General features: G+C 44.3%; 1 protein-coding gene across 1 annotated transcript in view; it reads left to right on the forward strand.

The window, feature by feature from the left end:
- Positions 1-17,634, forward strand: part of TMC3 (transmembrane channel like 3) — a 43,910-nt gene that overhangs the window by 18,162 nt on the left and 8,114 nt on the right. Inside the window, exons 9-16 of the mRNA XM_008056152.1 lie at positions 4,611-4,758; positions 6,291-6,400; positions 9,529-9,607; positions 10,685-10,930; positions 11,616-11,744; positions 12,059-12,126; positions 14,857-14,985; positions 16,884-16,994. Of these exons, the coding sequence (XP_008054343.1) occupies positions 4,611-4,758; positions 6,291-6,400; positions 9,529-9,607; positions 10,685-10,930; positions 11,616-11,744; positions 12,059-12,126; positions 14,857-14,985; positions 16,884-16,994 (1,020 nt within the window). The remainder of the gene's footprint in view (positions 1-4,610; positions 4,759-6,290; positions 6,401-9,528; positions 9,608-10,684; positions 10,931-11,615; positions 11,745-12,058; positions 12,127-14,856; positions 14,986-16,883; positions 16,995-17,634) is intronic.

Here is a 17,634-nt window from a genome sequence, read left to right on the forward strand (position 1 = left end):
GTCACCGCAGCCTCAACCTGCTGGGCTCCGGCAATCCTTCCGCCTCAGCCTTCCAAATAGTTGGAACTACAGGCGCATGCTACCACACCGGGTAATTTTTTGATTTATTGTAGAGATGAGGTCTCACCAAGTTGCCCAAGAGGGTCTCGAACCCGTGGGCTCAGGCAATCCACTCACCTCAGCCCCAAGGTGCGAGATTACAGGCTGAGCCACTGCCCAGCCTTCTTTCTTCTGAATATTTATCTTCTAGTAATATGATCTGCAGGAACTCTATAATTTTTCCAAAACAGTATTTAGGAGTTCTGTCTCCTTCTGTAGGTCCCACAACAAGGGTGAGAGGTCTGAAGTTGGCCTCTTTTACTTGGATGATAAAAGAGGTATTTTTAGGACCAACTTCTGGTTTGCTAAATGAAGGAAATATATAAATGCTGTTAAGACTAGTTTTATTTAGAAACAAGCCTCTGAAGTCATAAGACACAAATATTAACCTGGTCGTGTCCACAAACCTTCCAAGATGATTTCCTAGGTTTGAGGTTCTTCTCGAGATCTCCAGAGCTACACCGGTGAGGGGGAAGCCTTTCAAAAAGAGAAGTGATAAAAGGGAAGGCCTTTCCAGGAAAGGGCAATGGCCCTGTCCTCATGGGGACAGACACGTCTGCTCATCCCACATTCTTACTGGCTCTTTAGCCCATTATTAGTTTACAGGGCAGGAAGCCCACTTAGAGAACTGTTGAAGAAAAGGACATGGAGGCTTGAGGAAATACACTTAGCCTCTGGGAAAATGAGAGGGAGCAGGTGTTGGGAAGAGCAGTCCCTAGGGAGTCAGAAGACATGCATTCTAGCCCTCTCTGTGTCTTCAATGCCCATGACCGGGAAAATGCCCTTGACCTCCCAGAACCTTCTTTTCCCCAACTGTGAAAGGATGGACTTTCTGCACTCTGACTCTTTGTACCTCTCCTTCACCAGAGCTGATAATAATAATAACATAGTTATTATTTTTATAATATTATAACATAGTTTATTTTTACCCAACAAGTTGACATTTAGCATGTCATCCGGGAGTGAGTTTCCTTACTGTGCAGATGAAGGTCCAAGACATATGTAGAGGGAGGTGCTGTGACCTGCCCAAAGTCCCAGTGGGTGGAATTTCACAGAGCAGATGGAACACCTCTTGTGTACTCCTTCGAATCCTCTTGACCACACCTTTCTCCAGCCCCTGCTGTCAGGCTGGGCTGTACAGGGAGCCCTCGGCTGCATGAATGTATATCTTGCTGACACCCACTGCTTGGTCCTCCAGGAATCCTCTGAGGCTGCAGTGTAGGGTACCCACGAGATCCTAGCCTACATATATACAAGTGTAACAAAGAGGCTGGGCGTTGATGCTCAAGGAGTCACCCTGAACCACAGGGAATTGGATAAATGCCTGTCTATTTTATGCTGAGCACAATTCTCACAGACCTTTCAGAAGGCCCTGCGATTGCCTCTAGCAGTGACCAACTCCACTACATATCCTTGTACCATTGGCTCTTCTCTCCTGCTCCATGCCCCAGACCTGCACTCCTGCTCTCTGGGATTACTTCCCAAATAAACTTTCTGCAAAGAGGTCTGGGGTTCTGTTTTCAGAGAAACAGCTAAGACACGTTCCAAAGTTAGCAGAAGAAGGTGCCTTAAAAATATGAGGGAGGACTCAAAAAAGGCTGGAATTTTTTTTGGAGAGGAGGAAGGTAGGCCCTTGTAGTTCAGGCTTCCCACACTAGGTGACGGATTCTAGGAATCCATCGGTATCAGTGTACCAGCTAGCATTGTGAGAGGCTGTGTTCGACTTCAGTGAAAAAAAAGGTTTTTTTGAAGAGTCTTTTATAGTGTCTGCCTATTTCATGATGGGTAATTTATAAGCACACCTGCCCACTGCAATGAGTGTTCAGTAGTTTTTGACCAAAAGTGGCCTGACTCCCGTGCCCCACCCTCCATGTTCACCTGATCTCACCCTGAATAACTTTTTTTTTTTTGCTTTCCTGATGAAAAAAGACCTCAAAGGGAAATGCTTTGCTGATGTGGAAGAGGTAAAATAAAAAGTGGCAGAAACACTAAAAGGCATCCAAATCAATAAGTTCAAAAACTGTTTTGAGCAGTAGAAAAAGCCTCTTGATAGGCATATTGCATCCAACAGAGAATACCTTGAAGGTGACTGAGGTTTCAACATAAAAATAAATACACAACATCAGAGGACAACTCACTATCTGACTTCAACTGACGTGAGTTGTCCTCTGATGTTAGAAAAAAATAGATGTGTTTCAACTAAAGCCAGAAACATCTATGTAAATACTAGAATAACTGGTGACTCAGAGATCTGCCCACCCTGGGGGTGGCATGTGGAAAGGAGACCGAATGAGAAAGGGAATGGGTCTCATGTCCCATCTGATGGCCATTTAGTTGCTCCTTTGTTCACTCATTCATCTAACAAAGATTTATTAAGTGCCAGTATGTGCTAAGCCTGTCCTAAGTGCTGAGGATACAGCAGCGAAAAAGACTAAAATGTTGGAGTGCTCACTTCTTTTTTTTTTTTTTCTTTTTGAATTGGAATCTTACTCTGTCACCCAGGCTGGAGAGCAGTGGCATGCTCATGGTCACCACAGCCTCGACCTGCTGGGCTCAGGGGATCCTTCCATCTTAGCATTCCAAGTATCTGGAATTACAGGCATGTGCTACCATGCCTGGCTAATTTTTTGATTTATTGTAGAGGTGAGGTCTTGCCAAATTTCCCAGGCTGGTCTCGAACCCATGGGCTCAGGCAACCTTCTCACCTCGGCTTCCCAAAGTGCTGAGCTTATAGGCATGATCCACCACACCCAGCCATGGAGCGCTCACTTCTAGAGGGAAAAAACAGCTAGGAAAATAACAAGGAAATAGTCACGTGTCACATAGTGATTGGGCCATATTCAAGAAATGTGTCTTTAGGTGATATTGTTGTGTGGACATCATAGAGTGTACTCACCCAGATCTAGATGGTCTAGCTTATGATACACTTAGGTCATAGGGTATAGCCTATTGCTTCTAGGCCATAAACCTGTACAGCATGTTCCTGGACTGAATACTGTAGGCAGCTATAACACAATGGCAAATATTTGTGAGTGAGTGAGTGGCCAGTGAATGTGAAGGCCTAGGACATTACCACACACTAACTGTAGACTTTAGAAACCCTGTACACTTAGACTACACTGTTTATTTTTTTAAGTTTCTTTCTTCAATAATAAATTAACTTTCGTTTACTGTCACTTTTTTTTACTTTAAAACCTGAATTTTTTAACTTTTGACTCGAAATAACATTTAGCTTAAAACATAAACACATTGTATAGCTATACAAAAATCTCCTTGTATAAGTTTTTTTCTATTTTTAATTTATTTATTTTTTACTCTTTTTGTGAAAAACAAAGACAAAAACACCCACATCAGCCTAGGCCTACACAGGGTCAGAACCACCAGTATCTCTGTCTTCTGCCTCTGCATTTTGTCCCACTGTAAGGTCTTCAGGGGCAATAACACACATGGAGCTAACATCTCCTATGATAACAAGGCCTTCTTCTGGAATGCCTCCTGAGGGATCTACCAGAGGCTGTCTTACAGTTCACTTTTTCACTTTTTTAAAAATAAGTAGAAAGAGTACACTCTAAAATAATGACAAAAAATGTAGTCTAGTAAATGCATAACCAGTAACATAAGTATTTATCATCATTATCAAGTATCATGTACTGAACATAATTCTATGTGGTAGGTTTTTATACCACTGGAATACACCAGTGTCACCAGAAACACGTGAGTAATGTGGGGTGCTACAACGTTACTAGGCAATAGGCATTTTTTTAACTCCATTATAATCTCATGGAAAGGTGTATCTAGTCTGCCCTAGACTAAAATGTTGTTATGCGGCTCACGACTATACATGGTACAATGTCAGATTCATCCTATATGGGATGGCAGGCAGAATCATCAGTCCTCCCTCCTTCCCCATCTTTCCCTGCCTCTTACCTCCCTCTGCTGAACTCCTGCATTTTAAATGTGCATACCACAAGACTCCAATTTTAAGTAGCAAAGTGAGAACTGAAACTCAAATGCTCAGGACTCAAAAAAAAAAAAAAGAGCCAAATGTGGTGATTCATGCCTGTAATCCCAGCACTTTGGGAGGCCAAGGTGAGAGAACTGACTGAGCCCAGGGGTTTGAGACCAGCCTGGGCAACTTGGCAAGACCTCATCTCTATAATAAATCAAAAAATTAGCAAGGCGTGGTGGCACACACCTGTGGTTCCAGCTACTTGGAAGGCTGAGGTGGAAAGATTGCCTGAGACCAGCAAGGCGAGGCTGCTGTGGCCATGAGCGTGTCACTGCACTCCAGCCTATTTGTCTGTGTCAAGCCCTGCTGGTGCTGGCTGGTTGAATTTATAACTCAGTGTTGATCTCCTAGGAAATGAGGAATTTTGAGTGAGGTAGGGAGCACTGATTCTTCAGGGTGGAGAATCCTCTTGGGAGTGGATACACTCCCTCCCCCAGTCTGTGTGTGGTGGTGTTCTGAGCAGGACCCTCTGTGCCTGTCCTCATGCCTGTCTCTCCCCCAGGGCAGTGACAATCTGTCTGAGAATCATTGCCAACATCCTGGTGCTTCTCTCACTGGCTGGGAGCATTTATCTCATCTACTTTGTGGTGGACCGGTCCCAGAAGCTGGAACAGTCCAAGAAGGAACTGACGCTTTGGGAAAAGAATGAGGTAACCACTGCCAATACCTGCAGCTTCCTCCAAAAGAGACAGAAAAGTAGCTTGTCCCTTTGTTTCTTCAGTGCAATTGGTAGGAACATCTCCAGGGACCTCTTGTCCTAGAACATGGATTACAAAGGCTTTGAGTGCAGAGTCACAGCACCGAGGCCTGGATGAGTGACTTTATTGGTCTCCATTAGGAAAGATTTTGATTCAAAAACACCTTCAAGCTGGGCTCAGTGGCTCAGCCTGTAATCCCGCGCCTTGGGAGGCTGAGGTGAGTGCCTGGGCAACTTGGTGAGACCTCATCTCTACAATAAATCAAAAAACTTAGCCGGGCGTGGTAGCACGCGCCTGTAGTTCCAGCTACTTGGAAGGCTGAGGCGGAAAGATCGCCGGAGCCCAGCAGGTCGAGGCTGTGGTGGCTGGGAGCAGCTACTGCACTCCAGTCTGGGCAACAGAGTGAGACTCTAACTCAAAAAAAAAAAAAGAAACAAAAGCTGTAGTGTGTCAAGACCGGTGCCTCTGTGGCATAGGACAGCAATTGAGGGGTTAATTCAGTGTCCCTGCAAAATAAATCGTGTTCTCAAGTGGTTTGCTGGGCTCACACAAAATAAATGCATTACACTGTAGTTGCTGACATATAATGTACATCTTTCTATGAAAATAGCTTGTTTTCTAAACAATCTTTCCCTTCCTTATATGTGGATATTCCCATAAATAGAAAATTACCAAGTGGAAGGTTATAGGGAATTTTGGAATTCTTAATATTAGCTATAAGACCGTGTCCTGAAAGGCCTTCCCCATTTACCTGTAAATATTTTAAAGGCAGAAATAGCACAGAAACCACCTTTCAGACCATTTCTACGAAAATCATTGTCACCCTTTAGGAGTTAGAAAGAAAAGCCTATAGGCAATAAGATCATCAATTTATCCTGTGCATATACCAATATACAATAAGTTAACAAAATCTGAGCCAATACAGGTAATCTTTTCCTCCGTCTTTCTATCTCATGTTAATTAAATTGGTTATGTAAATGAATGTTTGCACATTTACAGATAGGTTGATAGATACTTTTTTAAAAGATAGATTCAGAAACTATTTCTTATTTTAACTCAAACATATTCTGTATCAGCTAAAACTCTCTTTTGCTATAAATACAGAGAACTAAGAGTCAGGCATAATTCTCCAGATAATTAATCTTCCATGTACAGAAAGAATATTAAATTATCTCTTGGCCTTCCCTTTTTTATTAGTAATAGTTGCAGTTATTTTCATCTTCCATCCAAGGTCAGGGATGCGTAATCAGAATGAGATGGCAATGAGGAGAGTTCCAACAACAACATAAAAATAGTACCTCTTGTGATAAAGTGGCAAGGATTTTTTGAAAAAACGAATTAGCAGAGATTTGGGGAAGTCCTCCATGATAGAACTGATGTCCCTGTGGATACCCACTGACCCTCTGTTAGGTGAAAAGACCATAGGTGATGAGGTTGGGTGGGGACCCTAGGGACACAGGCACTGGCACAAGCTCTCTCAACAGGTGAGCGTGGTGGTCTCCCTGGTCACCATGATAGCACCATCGGCATTTGACCTCATAGCTGCCTTGGAGATGTACCACCCCCGGACCACACTGCGTTTCCAGCTGGCCAGGTATTCCACACAGCGGCTAGCCCGCCGCCCTCCCACCGTTGGGAGTGAAGTGCCTCAAGACCTAGGGCTTGCATCTTTTCCCTCAACATTCAGTACCTGTGGGTGCAACTCAGTAAAAGCAGGATCCAAGAGGGCAGAAGGGGGGACAGGGTGAGGCAGAGGAAGGGGAGGAGGTAGGGAGGAGGAGGACACTGGATTAGAAGGGTTGAAGAAGAGGAAGCTGAGGCAGAGGAGGGGGAGGGGGAAGAAGAAAAAGGAAAAGGGAAGAACTGGCAGAAGAGGACACAGAAAAGGACTGAGCAGCCTGGGCAACATAGCAAGACTTTGTCTCTACAAACAAATTAAAAAATTAGCCAGGCATGGTGTTGTGTACCTACAGTCTTGGCTACTCAGGAGGCTGAGGTGGGAGGATCTCTTGAGCCCAGGAAGTTGAGGCTGCAGTGAGCTATCATCACACCACTGTACTCCAGGCTGGTTGACAGAGAGAAACCCCATATCTTAAAAAAAAAAAAAAGGCGGGTACCCAAGAAGAGGATGGAAATTGTATCTGGTTCTTCTCTTTGTTGAGTTCGCTCTGTGATTTGACTATCAGTAGAGAGAGAGACCTATGTTGGTTCTTCAGACATGAGAGAAACAGTCAGTGCTTTGCTAATAATTCTCCAAAGCTCAGACTCAAAGAGTTTCTTGTGGGCATGTCTGGAAGCTTCATGCCAGTGTGGTCAACTCCTGCAACAGCAGGTAGTTCAGTGCAGACATGGGCAATAGCAGGCTGGTGTGTCAGAGAGAACGTCCTGGGACACTTTCTGCAGGAGTCAGAACAACCACATTTATTTCTAACTCTAGCTTTGTCACTGTTTCCCTGAAAACTACCTTTCCTCCCTGGAGTATGGTTTCCTCATCTATAAATTAAGCTACTGTAGGAGGGTTGGTGAGGCATTGTGAAACTGAATGTGGCAGAGGGAAGTGGTGAGGACCCTACTTACTTTCTCCGCTTTCATCCCAGTCTACACTGATTTCACTGTTTTGTCTTATGACACCTAATAACACCCAATAGGACTGATTTTCCATAGATCACTTTGGGAAGATTTGCTCTCATTCGAGAGTGAGCAAGCATCTTCTGAGATGGACCAGATATTTGAAGTTTCAAGACCAGCTCTGTCACAACTACTCAATTCTCAGGTTGCGCATGAAAGTCACCATAGACCACACACAGATGAAAGGACATGCCTATGCCCCGATACAACTGTATTGACAAAAATAGGCTAGGGTATGGTTTTGTTTGAAACCCATCATGTCTGACTCCTGAAATCCAACTGTTATTTCAAAGATGGAAAAATATGACTGCCCAGAGCAAGGGATTGTCCAAACTCTCACAGCCCAGGGTGGATCTGATGTGAGGCTCTCGGTACCCTGGTTCCTCCCCTGGTTCTTTCAGATCCACTCGGCATCTCTCTTGCCTGGAAGAGAGAAGTGCCTTCCTTAGCTCCTTCCTCACTAGCAGGCATTGGGGAGAATCGATTCCATGATTGCATTTGGTCTAAAGGCAATCCTATTATATAGATTGGCCTCATTATTCATGTTCAAAACTAGAGAAACAGAGGCATCAGAGACTTGCCCCAGACAGATTAGGGCTAATTCTGGTAATAAGAGCAAGACATATTATTTTACTTCCATTAACTCACCAGCAGACTGTATTACCTTTTATCCAAGGCACAGTGAAAACCAGAACGATGACAATGCCCAGACAGCAGGAGACAAAGCTCATCTGCTCCTTCCTTCCACCAATACTCGTTGAGTCCACACTAGGTGCTCGGCCTGTGCTCAATACAGTAACCACACTACACAGAAGGGAATCCCTGAACAATTTTAGAGGAAATGCTATTGCAAGTTATGGCGCTGTCCCCTGAAGACATCCCCTCCCATGTTTCTCTGCCCACTGCCTGCACAGGGTCAACTGGTCAACCCCACACCAGAGGAGATGCAAGAGGACTGTAGGGATGGCTGACTCAGAGCTTCCATTTGGAGTCTTTTCCTCAAGATGCAGATGCTTCCCCACCAACTGGTCTTAGTTCACTGATTCACCAAGGGCTAATTGTGGTCCCACTGAAGTATCTGTCAACCTGCCATTCTCCTTTCTCTTTCCTCCAGACAGGTTTCTAACGAGACCCAAGGCTGCATCCTGGGAAATTCAGTGTTGTGCTTCCAAAATCTCCCAGCTCTGGGGAAACTGACATCAAGTCTTTGCTCACTGGTGGATTAAGACTTACTCCCATCCACAGTCCCTCCATGCTTCCGAGGGGACCAGCCTGTATAACACTGATGTCCTGAAATTGCATCCTTTTGCTTTTTTTTTAGTTTTTAGAGACAGAGTCTAGCTCTGTTGCCAAGGTAATCATAGCTCACTGCTTGAACTTCTGGGCTCAAGTGATCCTCCTGCCTCAGCCTCCCAAGTAGCTGGGATTATAAGCATGTGCTACTGTGCCTGGGTAAATTTTTCTGATTTTTTTTTGTCAAGACAGGATCTCGCTATATTGCCCAGGCTGGTCTCTAACTCCTGACCTCAAGTGATCCTCCCAACTCAGCCTCCCAAAGTACTGGAATTACAGGAGTAGGCCATTATGCCTGACTGTGCTGCTTATTAACTGTGTGAAGTTGAGCTGGTCACTTGGCTCTCTCCATGTTTCCAGTGCTTGTCCTGTAAGTGGTGATTATGATAATGTGTACTTCACAGAGTTATCGTGAGGATCAAATGAGATAATGCACGGAAAATCATGTTTTAAACCAGAAAGCATGACACAAAGACATGTACTTTACATGACACTGTAGCATCCTACTTCCTAAACTCACACCTTTTCTGCTACACTAGTGTTTCTAGAATACAGATGCAAGGATGGCCACAGAGAAATCACCTGAAACGGCTGTAAAAAGATTCCCAGACCCCATCCAGACCTCCTGAAATAGAGTGGATTCTGGAATTCTGTGTTTTTGTAATGCCCTCAACGTGAGAAAACAAATTTGGCAATCACTGTCTTAGTATAACCATGACAGTCTAGAAGCATGTGGTAGGTCTGGAACCATAAACATGTGTGTGCTGGGCTTGTCTCTCAAGGCGTGTTTATGGCTTTCAGAGTCCTTGTGCTGTATCTGGGAAATCTCTACAGTCTGATCATTGCTCTCCTGGACAAAGTTAATAGCATGAGCACTGAGGTGAGTGCCCATCCAGGACAGTCGCCTGACCCCCTGCTCTCACCACCCCCAGCCCCACTCGCACCCCTATCCAAACCAGGGACTTCGCCATTGAGGTCAGCATCACAACTTTGCTTGCATGCCACCCCTCATGTTCCAAACTCGACTGACCTGTGGTCTTCTCTAGGGAAGGATAGAAAAATTAGTCCCATTTCCCAGATGAAACTCGGGTCAGTTTTCATGGTTCATGGTGCAGGGATGAGAACTCAAGGAGTTTTATTCTTTATATCATACTACCCCATTTCCTTGAATTCCATCAGGAAAAGCTATCAACAGTGACTGCAAATGATCCCAGAAAGAGCAGCATGCCATGGAACTCCCTTGGAAAATCAAGAGAGAATAACTTCATGGGGAACAGTTCAGAGTGGGCTCCACCATCCAGTCCAGCAGGAGTACCTACCCCCAGCCTAGGGTAGCCTTGTGTCCACTTCAATCTGCTCCACCTGTGAAGATATCCTGACTGGTGGGGGCAGTGGGGAGGAGCTTTTTGCCCAAGGCATACCATACTAACATCACATTTCAAGGCTTATAGGCAGAAGAGGCCAGAGAGTAATTTTTCAGCATCAGAGCTTTGAGGTTACATAGACCTGGGTCCTTCCTGCCTCTTACTAGAGGCATGACCTTGAGCACTGTACTTCAACTCACTGAGTTTTTAATATCCTCATTTGAACATGGGATAATAAACCTTATCTGAAACTCTTGTGAGGATGAGAAGAGATAATGTGTGTTACCTAAAACTGTTTCTGATACTTACTAGGGACAAGTAAACACTATCTATTACATCTCTGCATTCCCCATTACTGGGGTCAACTTTAGTCAAGTAGTTGTCTACAGAGAGAGAGAGAAAGAGAGGGAAGGGGAGGGAAGGGAAGGGAAGGGAAAGGAAGGGAGAGACAGAGAGACAAAGAGACAGAGAATGAATGATTATTCCCAAGCAATGCAGTGACACCCTTGATATCTATGATGGATTCTTATTTATAAATATACGGACAATCTTTTTTCTTCCTTCCCTCCTTCCCTCCCTCCCTCCCTCCACAGGAAGCTGCTGCCAAAAATAACACAAGTCACTGGATGGATTCTACCACCTTCCTTGCCACCAGAATCGCCCCTAAAGAAGACAAATGGTCCACACCTCAGCCTGGAGGAGGGCTCAGGAGAAACAGCACATGGGCCTTAGAAGAAATGAGCATTCCAACCTACACCGTGCCTCTCACAAAGGCCAACAGGACCACTTTCTACACCCAGAGTCCACAAGACCAGTGTTGGGAGACATACGTCGGCCAGGTGGAACCTCTTACCTCACAAAGCTCCTTCCCAGTCTTTTACCACTTAACCCCAGCAAGTCTCTGAGGTGACACTGTCCCTATTTTATAGAAAAGTTCACTGAGGTTTCTGATTTTCCAGGTTGCAAAATAAAAAATAATTATGAGTGCAAGGACTCATGCAGTATATGCTGGACTCTGTTCTAAGTGCTTAGTCCTTATCAGAGTCCTATTATTGTCACGCTTATATAAAGGCACAGATGAGGAAACTGCGGCCCAAGTGGTAAAGTAACTTGCCCGAGAACACAGATAGTAAAGAGCAGAAAGAAGACCCGAACACAGGCATCTGCTCCAAAATCTGTGCCCTTAATCATCATGTAAGAGTCTCGACCCCAAGGTATTACCCCACTGGAAGGGGTCCAGGCCTCAAGGAGTCTCCTGCGACTCAGAACCAGAGACCTTAGACTCTTTCCTAACACTGGCCTGGAACATCAACATTCAAGTTCAAACTTACCAGTATTCATTGAGTGCCTGTTAGGTGCCATCCCTCTCCCCCTGTACCTTATAAAGATGCAAAATGAATTCACCATGGGAGGGGTCCACAGGCTCAGGTCCATGATAATGAACAGAGACTAGGAGGCCCCTGAAGGAAGAGCGGCCATGGGAGCGCAGGGCGTGGTGGCATCCAGGGACACCTTGTGTTGCAGGAGATGCTGAAGCTCTCCATCATTGACATGCTCTTCACCGTGGCAAGCATCCTGCTTATAGACTTCTTCCGAGGACTTTTCGTTCGGTACTTGAGTGACTACTGGTGCTGGGACCTGGAAAGCAAGTTTGTAAGTAAAGTGCTATGTCCGTTGGGGAAGTTCATGTGGCCAAATCCATCCTTTTTGGATGCTGAGGCTGGGAAACAGTCTGGCGCAGCTGGGGGAACCCATGACGAGAGAAGAGGTGAGGGAAGAGAGGAAGGTTGTACAAAGCTGGGCTCCTACCTCCTTCTTAACTCTGACCATTTACCAGGATGGCCCCACAGGCACTGACCTCTAAGTGCTTAGGAGAGCAAAGACATCTATACATGTGACTAGAGCAAACCAGCTCTTGCAGAGAACTTTAGAACTTTTTTAATGCAGAAGTTCATTTTCTCTTATAGCCTGAATATGGAGAATTCAAAATAGCTGAGAATGTACTGCATTTAGTCTACAACCAAGGAATGATCTGGTAGGTATCAAAGCTCCTTCTTGTCTTTGCTTACTTCTCCTCTGGGCTGAGAGTTTAATTTACTTAGTCTGGATGGGACATGACTGCAACAAACACAGCCATGAGCTTCAAGTAAGGTTTCCGAGGGAACTATTTCACGTGTATAGTAACTTTATTAGTGGTCTTCTAAAGAGTTTGCAAGGAGAAATGATAAATGAAATGGTCCATTTTTAAGCTGCTATTGGTCACAGCCAATAAAATCTGCACAGAGAACAGCAGGACAAGCTGCTAGGTAGAACCAGGGGAAGCTGGGAGAAGAGGCTGCTTCTTCCCATTAGAACTTCAGGAGTGGCTGTGGTCACAGCTGGGGACCTTGGCCAGGCTATCCTCATTCCCCATGCCACGTGGACACTGGGCCTAAGAGCCTAGTCATTCCCCAGACTGCATACCCACCCTGGGGGAAGGCAGAAGCTTGGGAAGTCTTTTCACCCAGGACACATCCAAGGTCAAGGCAATTCTGTTCCTGGAGACACTCAGGAGCTGACGCCATTCAATTCAAATCATATGCATGCTTGTGTCTGTGGGGCATGTTGGAGAATTCTTAAGTGATTCCACCATTCCTGGTTTTACCTATTGGGTCACAAGTGGTGCTATTTGTTAAAATACAAGGAAACAAACAAACAAAAAAGGCCTTGGATGTTCCATGCATGCAGCAAACATGATCTCTCTTCATAATCATTCAATAAAAATGCATGGGAATTGAGAGGTATAAAGTAATATTCCTCTAATCAAATTCTGTATTCTTACAGTCCAACCTATTTTGTAAAATCTCTTTACAAATATAGTATTAAAAATAATATATGGCATTTATTCAACAGGTGCTAGATATCAGGCCCTTTTATACCTGTTGTAACTGATTTAATTCTTATAGTAACCCTGTGAGGTAAATGCTATATTTTCCCCATTTTAAATATGAGAAAGTTGGGCGTGGTGGCTCACGCCTGTAATTCCAGCACTTTGGGAGGTGGAGGCAAGAGGATTGCCTGAACCCAGGGTTCCAAGACCAACCTGGGCAACTTGGCAAGACCTCGTCTCTACCATAAATCAAAAAAAATTAACCGGGCGTGGTGGCACACATCTGTAGTTCCAGCTGCTTGGGAGGCTGAGGTGGAAGGATCACTTGAGCCCAGCAGGTGGAGGCTGCAGTAGCTATGAGCATACCACTGCACTCCAGCCTGGGTGACAGAGTGAGACTCCAACTCCAAAAAAATAATAACAATAAAAATAAAGACGAGAAAACTGAGGCAGAGAGAAGCTAAGTATCTTTTCTAACATCAAACTGATAACGATATTTCTGCCTGCTTCAAGATGCCACACATTTCTTGTTAAAAATTTTGAATTATTGAACATATTCTTATATATATGGGGGTGCCAAAAATGTATATACATTTTAAGTACAGTGTTCACTCAAAAGATGGTGTTAATCAAATGAACACTAGCATCACCATGCAACAGGCAGGACAAAGAAAATGGCAGAAGCCCAGTTGCGCAAACGTCATACTACACATTGCTATCATAATTCAATTCAACTTCAAAAAGTAATACATAGATAGCACCTCTTAAAATGTGTAGACATTTTTGGTACTCCCATACATATACATGCATATAATAAGTATATACACCATCTATAGACTTATTTTCATACCACATTCCACAAGTATTAGATTGAATGCATATTCAATATAAATTGGCTTAGACTTAAAACCAGAAGATCTGGGTTTTGTTCCTTCTTTGGCATTTTATTTAGGGTGACTGTGTGCCTTGGCTTCCCTGGGATGGTCTAGTTCTTTCACTCTTAAATATTCCAGTTTGGATGACACAGGATCGCCCTCGTATTAGCAACAGGTCTTTGGGCAAATCACTCAATTTTCCCAGACCTGCCTTCCTTGGCTATCAGCTGGATGTGTACCTTTCCTTTCCCTGTTGCAGATTAAATGTGCTAAAATGTGAGAGGATACTTAGCACAATGCCTAACAAAAGTATGGGTTCAACATGTGTTGATTAAGCCTGAAAGTCAGCAATTGATTCACACAGTCCTCACCACTGACAGGCAAAATCTGGAACCAGCCCCAAACGGTAGTATCCATTTCTTGCCACCTTCCCAGAGGCAGGCTTTTTTCCACACTGTGTTCAAGTGTGGAAAGACAAACACTTAGTAGTCCTTTGCAAAGAGAGTATTTTTTAATAGGATCACATCTTCAGTGATGTGTCTTATCTCCAAAAGATGGAAGGTTGTGGCCTGAGAACGTCTTTTTTTTTTTGAGTCAGGGTCTCACTCTGTTGCTTAAGCTGGAGTGCAGTGGCAAGCTCACAGTTACCACAGCCTCAACCTGCTGGGCTCAGGTGATCCTTCCACCTCAGCTTTGAAAATAGCTGGAACCACAGGTGCGTGCCACCTTGCCTGGCTAATTTTTCAATTTATTGCAGAGACGAGGTCTCGCCAAGTTCCCCGGACTGGTCTTGAACCCCTGGGGACAGGCCGTCTTCTCACCTCTGCCTCCCAAAGTGCTGGAATAACAGGCATGAGGCTCCGCACCCAACCTGAGAACTTCCTGTCAGGGGCTTCACTAGTTCTTTAAGCATAGGGTGAAAACCCCAAAGCTTGTTCCATGTTCCCCCATGGGGCTTCCACAGCCCTGGAGGATTCGCTGGAAGGGAACAGATGCAAACTAACCTTTCTTGTGGTTCCAGGATGGGAGCCTTCTTCTCCCCATGTCTCCCAGCGTTCAATGTCCTCAAACTCATCGGGCTCATGTACCTGAGGAGCTGGGCTGTGCTGACCTGCAATGTGCCCCACCAGCAAGTATTTCGAGCCTCCAGGTCGGTAAGAATAAGGCCTGCTTTACTTGGAAAACATGTATCTTATTCAGGGGAGTCCTCTAGCAATGGGCCTCCCCAGGTCTCTTCCCGTCAAAATCCCACCTGTGTCTGTTGGTACTGTCCTCCAGTGTTACTTCCTGCCTGTCCAATGTTACTTCCTTCAAGAAGCCATTTCCAGTGTCCTACCCTTAGAGTTAATCCTTATTCCTCTTGAGCTCAGGACACATTTTTTGAAAAAATTGTACTAAAGTTTAATAATAACAGAAAAAATGCACAAGTCACAAATGTTTAGCTTGCTGAATTTTCACAAATTGAACACAAGTGCATAACCAGCACCCAGATCAAAAAACAAAACACAAATGATACCCAGAGCACTCCCACTTGTGCCCAATTCCAATCCCTGCCAACTGCTAACAGCATTCATAGGTTTGCCTGGTTTGAACTTTGCGTAAATGTAATCACACACAGTCTGTGCTTTTCTGCGGCCAGCTTCTTTCACCCAACATTGTGTTTGTGAGATTAACTTCACTGAGGAAATATACCCAATTTCCTTGTCCTTGCTACTGTCACTGGGCATGTAAGTCACTTCTAGCTGTTAGCTATAATGAACAATGCCACCATGAACATCCTCATATATGTCTTTTTCTGTGTATATACCTAGGAATGCAATTGCTGGGTCACAAGCATTCATATGTTCACCTTCAGCAGATAGCACTAAAAAGCTTTCCCAAGTGGCTGCACCATTTTACACGTCCAGCAGCATTACATGAGAGTTCCAGTTGTTCCACAACCTTATCAACACTTGTTCATTTGACTTTTTATTTTAGTCATTTTGATGGATTCATAACACATTTTGTGCTTTTGCTTGTATTCTTAGTGTGTGTTCCTTTCTTCTGTTGTTTTTTCTTTCAAAACTCATTTTGATTAGATTAGAGCTGTTATTTTACTTTAACATATTAGTTACTTATGTGTGTCTATATCAGTGGCATTCAAACTTTTTGATCTGACTTACTTGACAATGCATTTTCATTTTACCTGGTGACCAGAACACATACAAACATACATTCAGATACACGTTTTATATATGTGTATGTACATTTATTATATGTGTGTGTTTGTGGACAGAGAGAGGTTTCACAACTTAACACTCAACTACTTACTTCATTCTATGCACTTTGATATTTTCTATTCTCTTCTAGTTGAGTCTCTTTTATTAGACAGAGAGAGAAAGAGAATCAGACCAACAGAGAGAGTGCTCAAGTCTTCCTTTTTTATAACTGTGTACAAAGCATACAACATAGGTCTGAGTCACCCTCAGGGGAGACCTGGACAACCAAGCTGTCTGATTCTATCCTAGGGCTTAGGGACAGGGACCAGGGCTTGATCAAGCAGAGCACTTACCTTGCACAGCCAGGGGCAGAGAGGGTAAGAGGTTAAATGCAAATCACATCCTAGTGAGAGAGTCGAGAATCATAAACAAAAGAACCAAACCATCCTGAGCCTACGAGACAACTTCAAGACTGGGTCAGAAGAGGGGACCATTAGGTTGACACCCAGGAGGATGGACAGTGGTTCTAAGATTTTTCCATTAATTGAGCAAAATGCGTGGGAGCCCGGGGTCCAGGAGTGAGTCGCCACTCTCATGGTTGAGGTAGAAGGGTGCTTGGCAAATATTCATTAGATGAAAAATTTGGGTTGGAGGATTTGTGAAGTTTCTTTGAATGCTGACTTCTAGGCTTCTAAGCTGCATGTCATCCTGTGACAGACTTGTTCTCAGGAGGAGGATTTTCAGTTTGCAAAGAGTTGGGTCAGCAGTGTCAAAGTCCCGTTTGGGCATACGCTTCCTCAGCAACTGGCTGTGAGATGAACTTGACACATGACATTTGGTTTCTTTGCAGATCCAACAACTTCTACTTGGCAATGCTCCTGTTCATGCTTTTCCTGTGCATGCTGCCAACCATTTTTGCTATTGTCCGATACAAGCCATCTCTAAACTGTGGCCCCTTCAGGTAAGGGATTTTAGTTCTGTCTGCTCTGCCTGGAACTACTGACAGCTGTACAGGAATGGAATCACATTAAATGGAATCCTCCTCCTAGCTTACAGAGCAGGTAAACAGCATTGAAAGGTTGCAAATCTTCATCTTTTGAATCCAAGACCAGTGCTGTTTCCATGAGAGCAGACTTCCCTTGAGTATAATCACCACTGTGCTCATGTTAAAAAGATACAGCCCAGGCCAGGCGTGGTGGTTCCTGCCTATAATCTCAGCACTTTGGGAGGCTGAGGTGATTTGCCTGAGCCCACGAGTTCAAGACCAGCCTGGGCAACGTGGCAAGACCTTGTCTCTACAATAAATCAAGAAAAATTAGCAGAGCATGATGGCATACCTATACTTCCAGCTACTTGGAAGGTGGAGGCAGAAGGATAGCTTGAGCTCAGCAGGTTGACAGGTTGAGGCTGCAGTGGCCATGAGCATGCCACTGCACTCCAGTGTGGGTGACAGAGTGAGACTCGGACTCAGAAAAAAATACAGCCCTTGTAAAAGGAAAAAGAGAAACAGCATCACTCTTGTTCTAGAGAGAAATTCTACCTGGTCAAAGCCCAGAAAGTTTTGTGGTTTTTTTTTTTTTAATTTTTTTTTTTTTTTTTTT

Source organism: Carlito syrichta, unplaced genomic scaffold (assembly GCF_000164805.1).
Source record: "Carlito syrichta isolate Samal-C Ts95f unplaced genomic scaffold, Tarsius_syrichta-2.0.1 Scaffold302261, whole genome shotgun sequence".
NCBI lineage: Eukaryota > Metazoa > Chordata > Mammalia > Primates > Tarsiidae > Carlito > Carlito syrichta.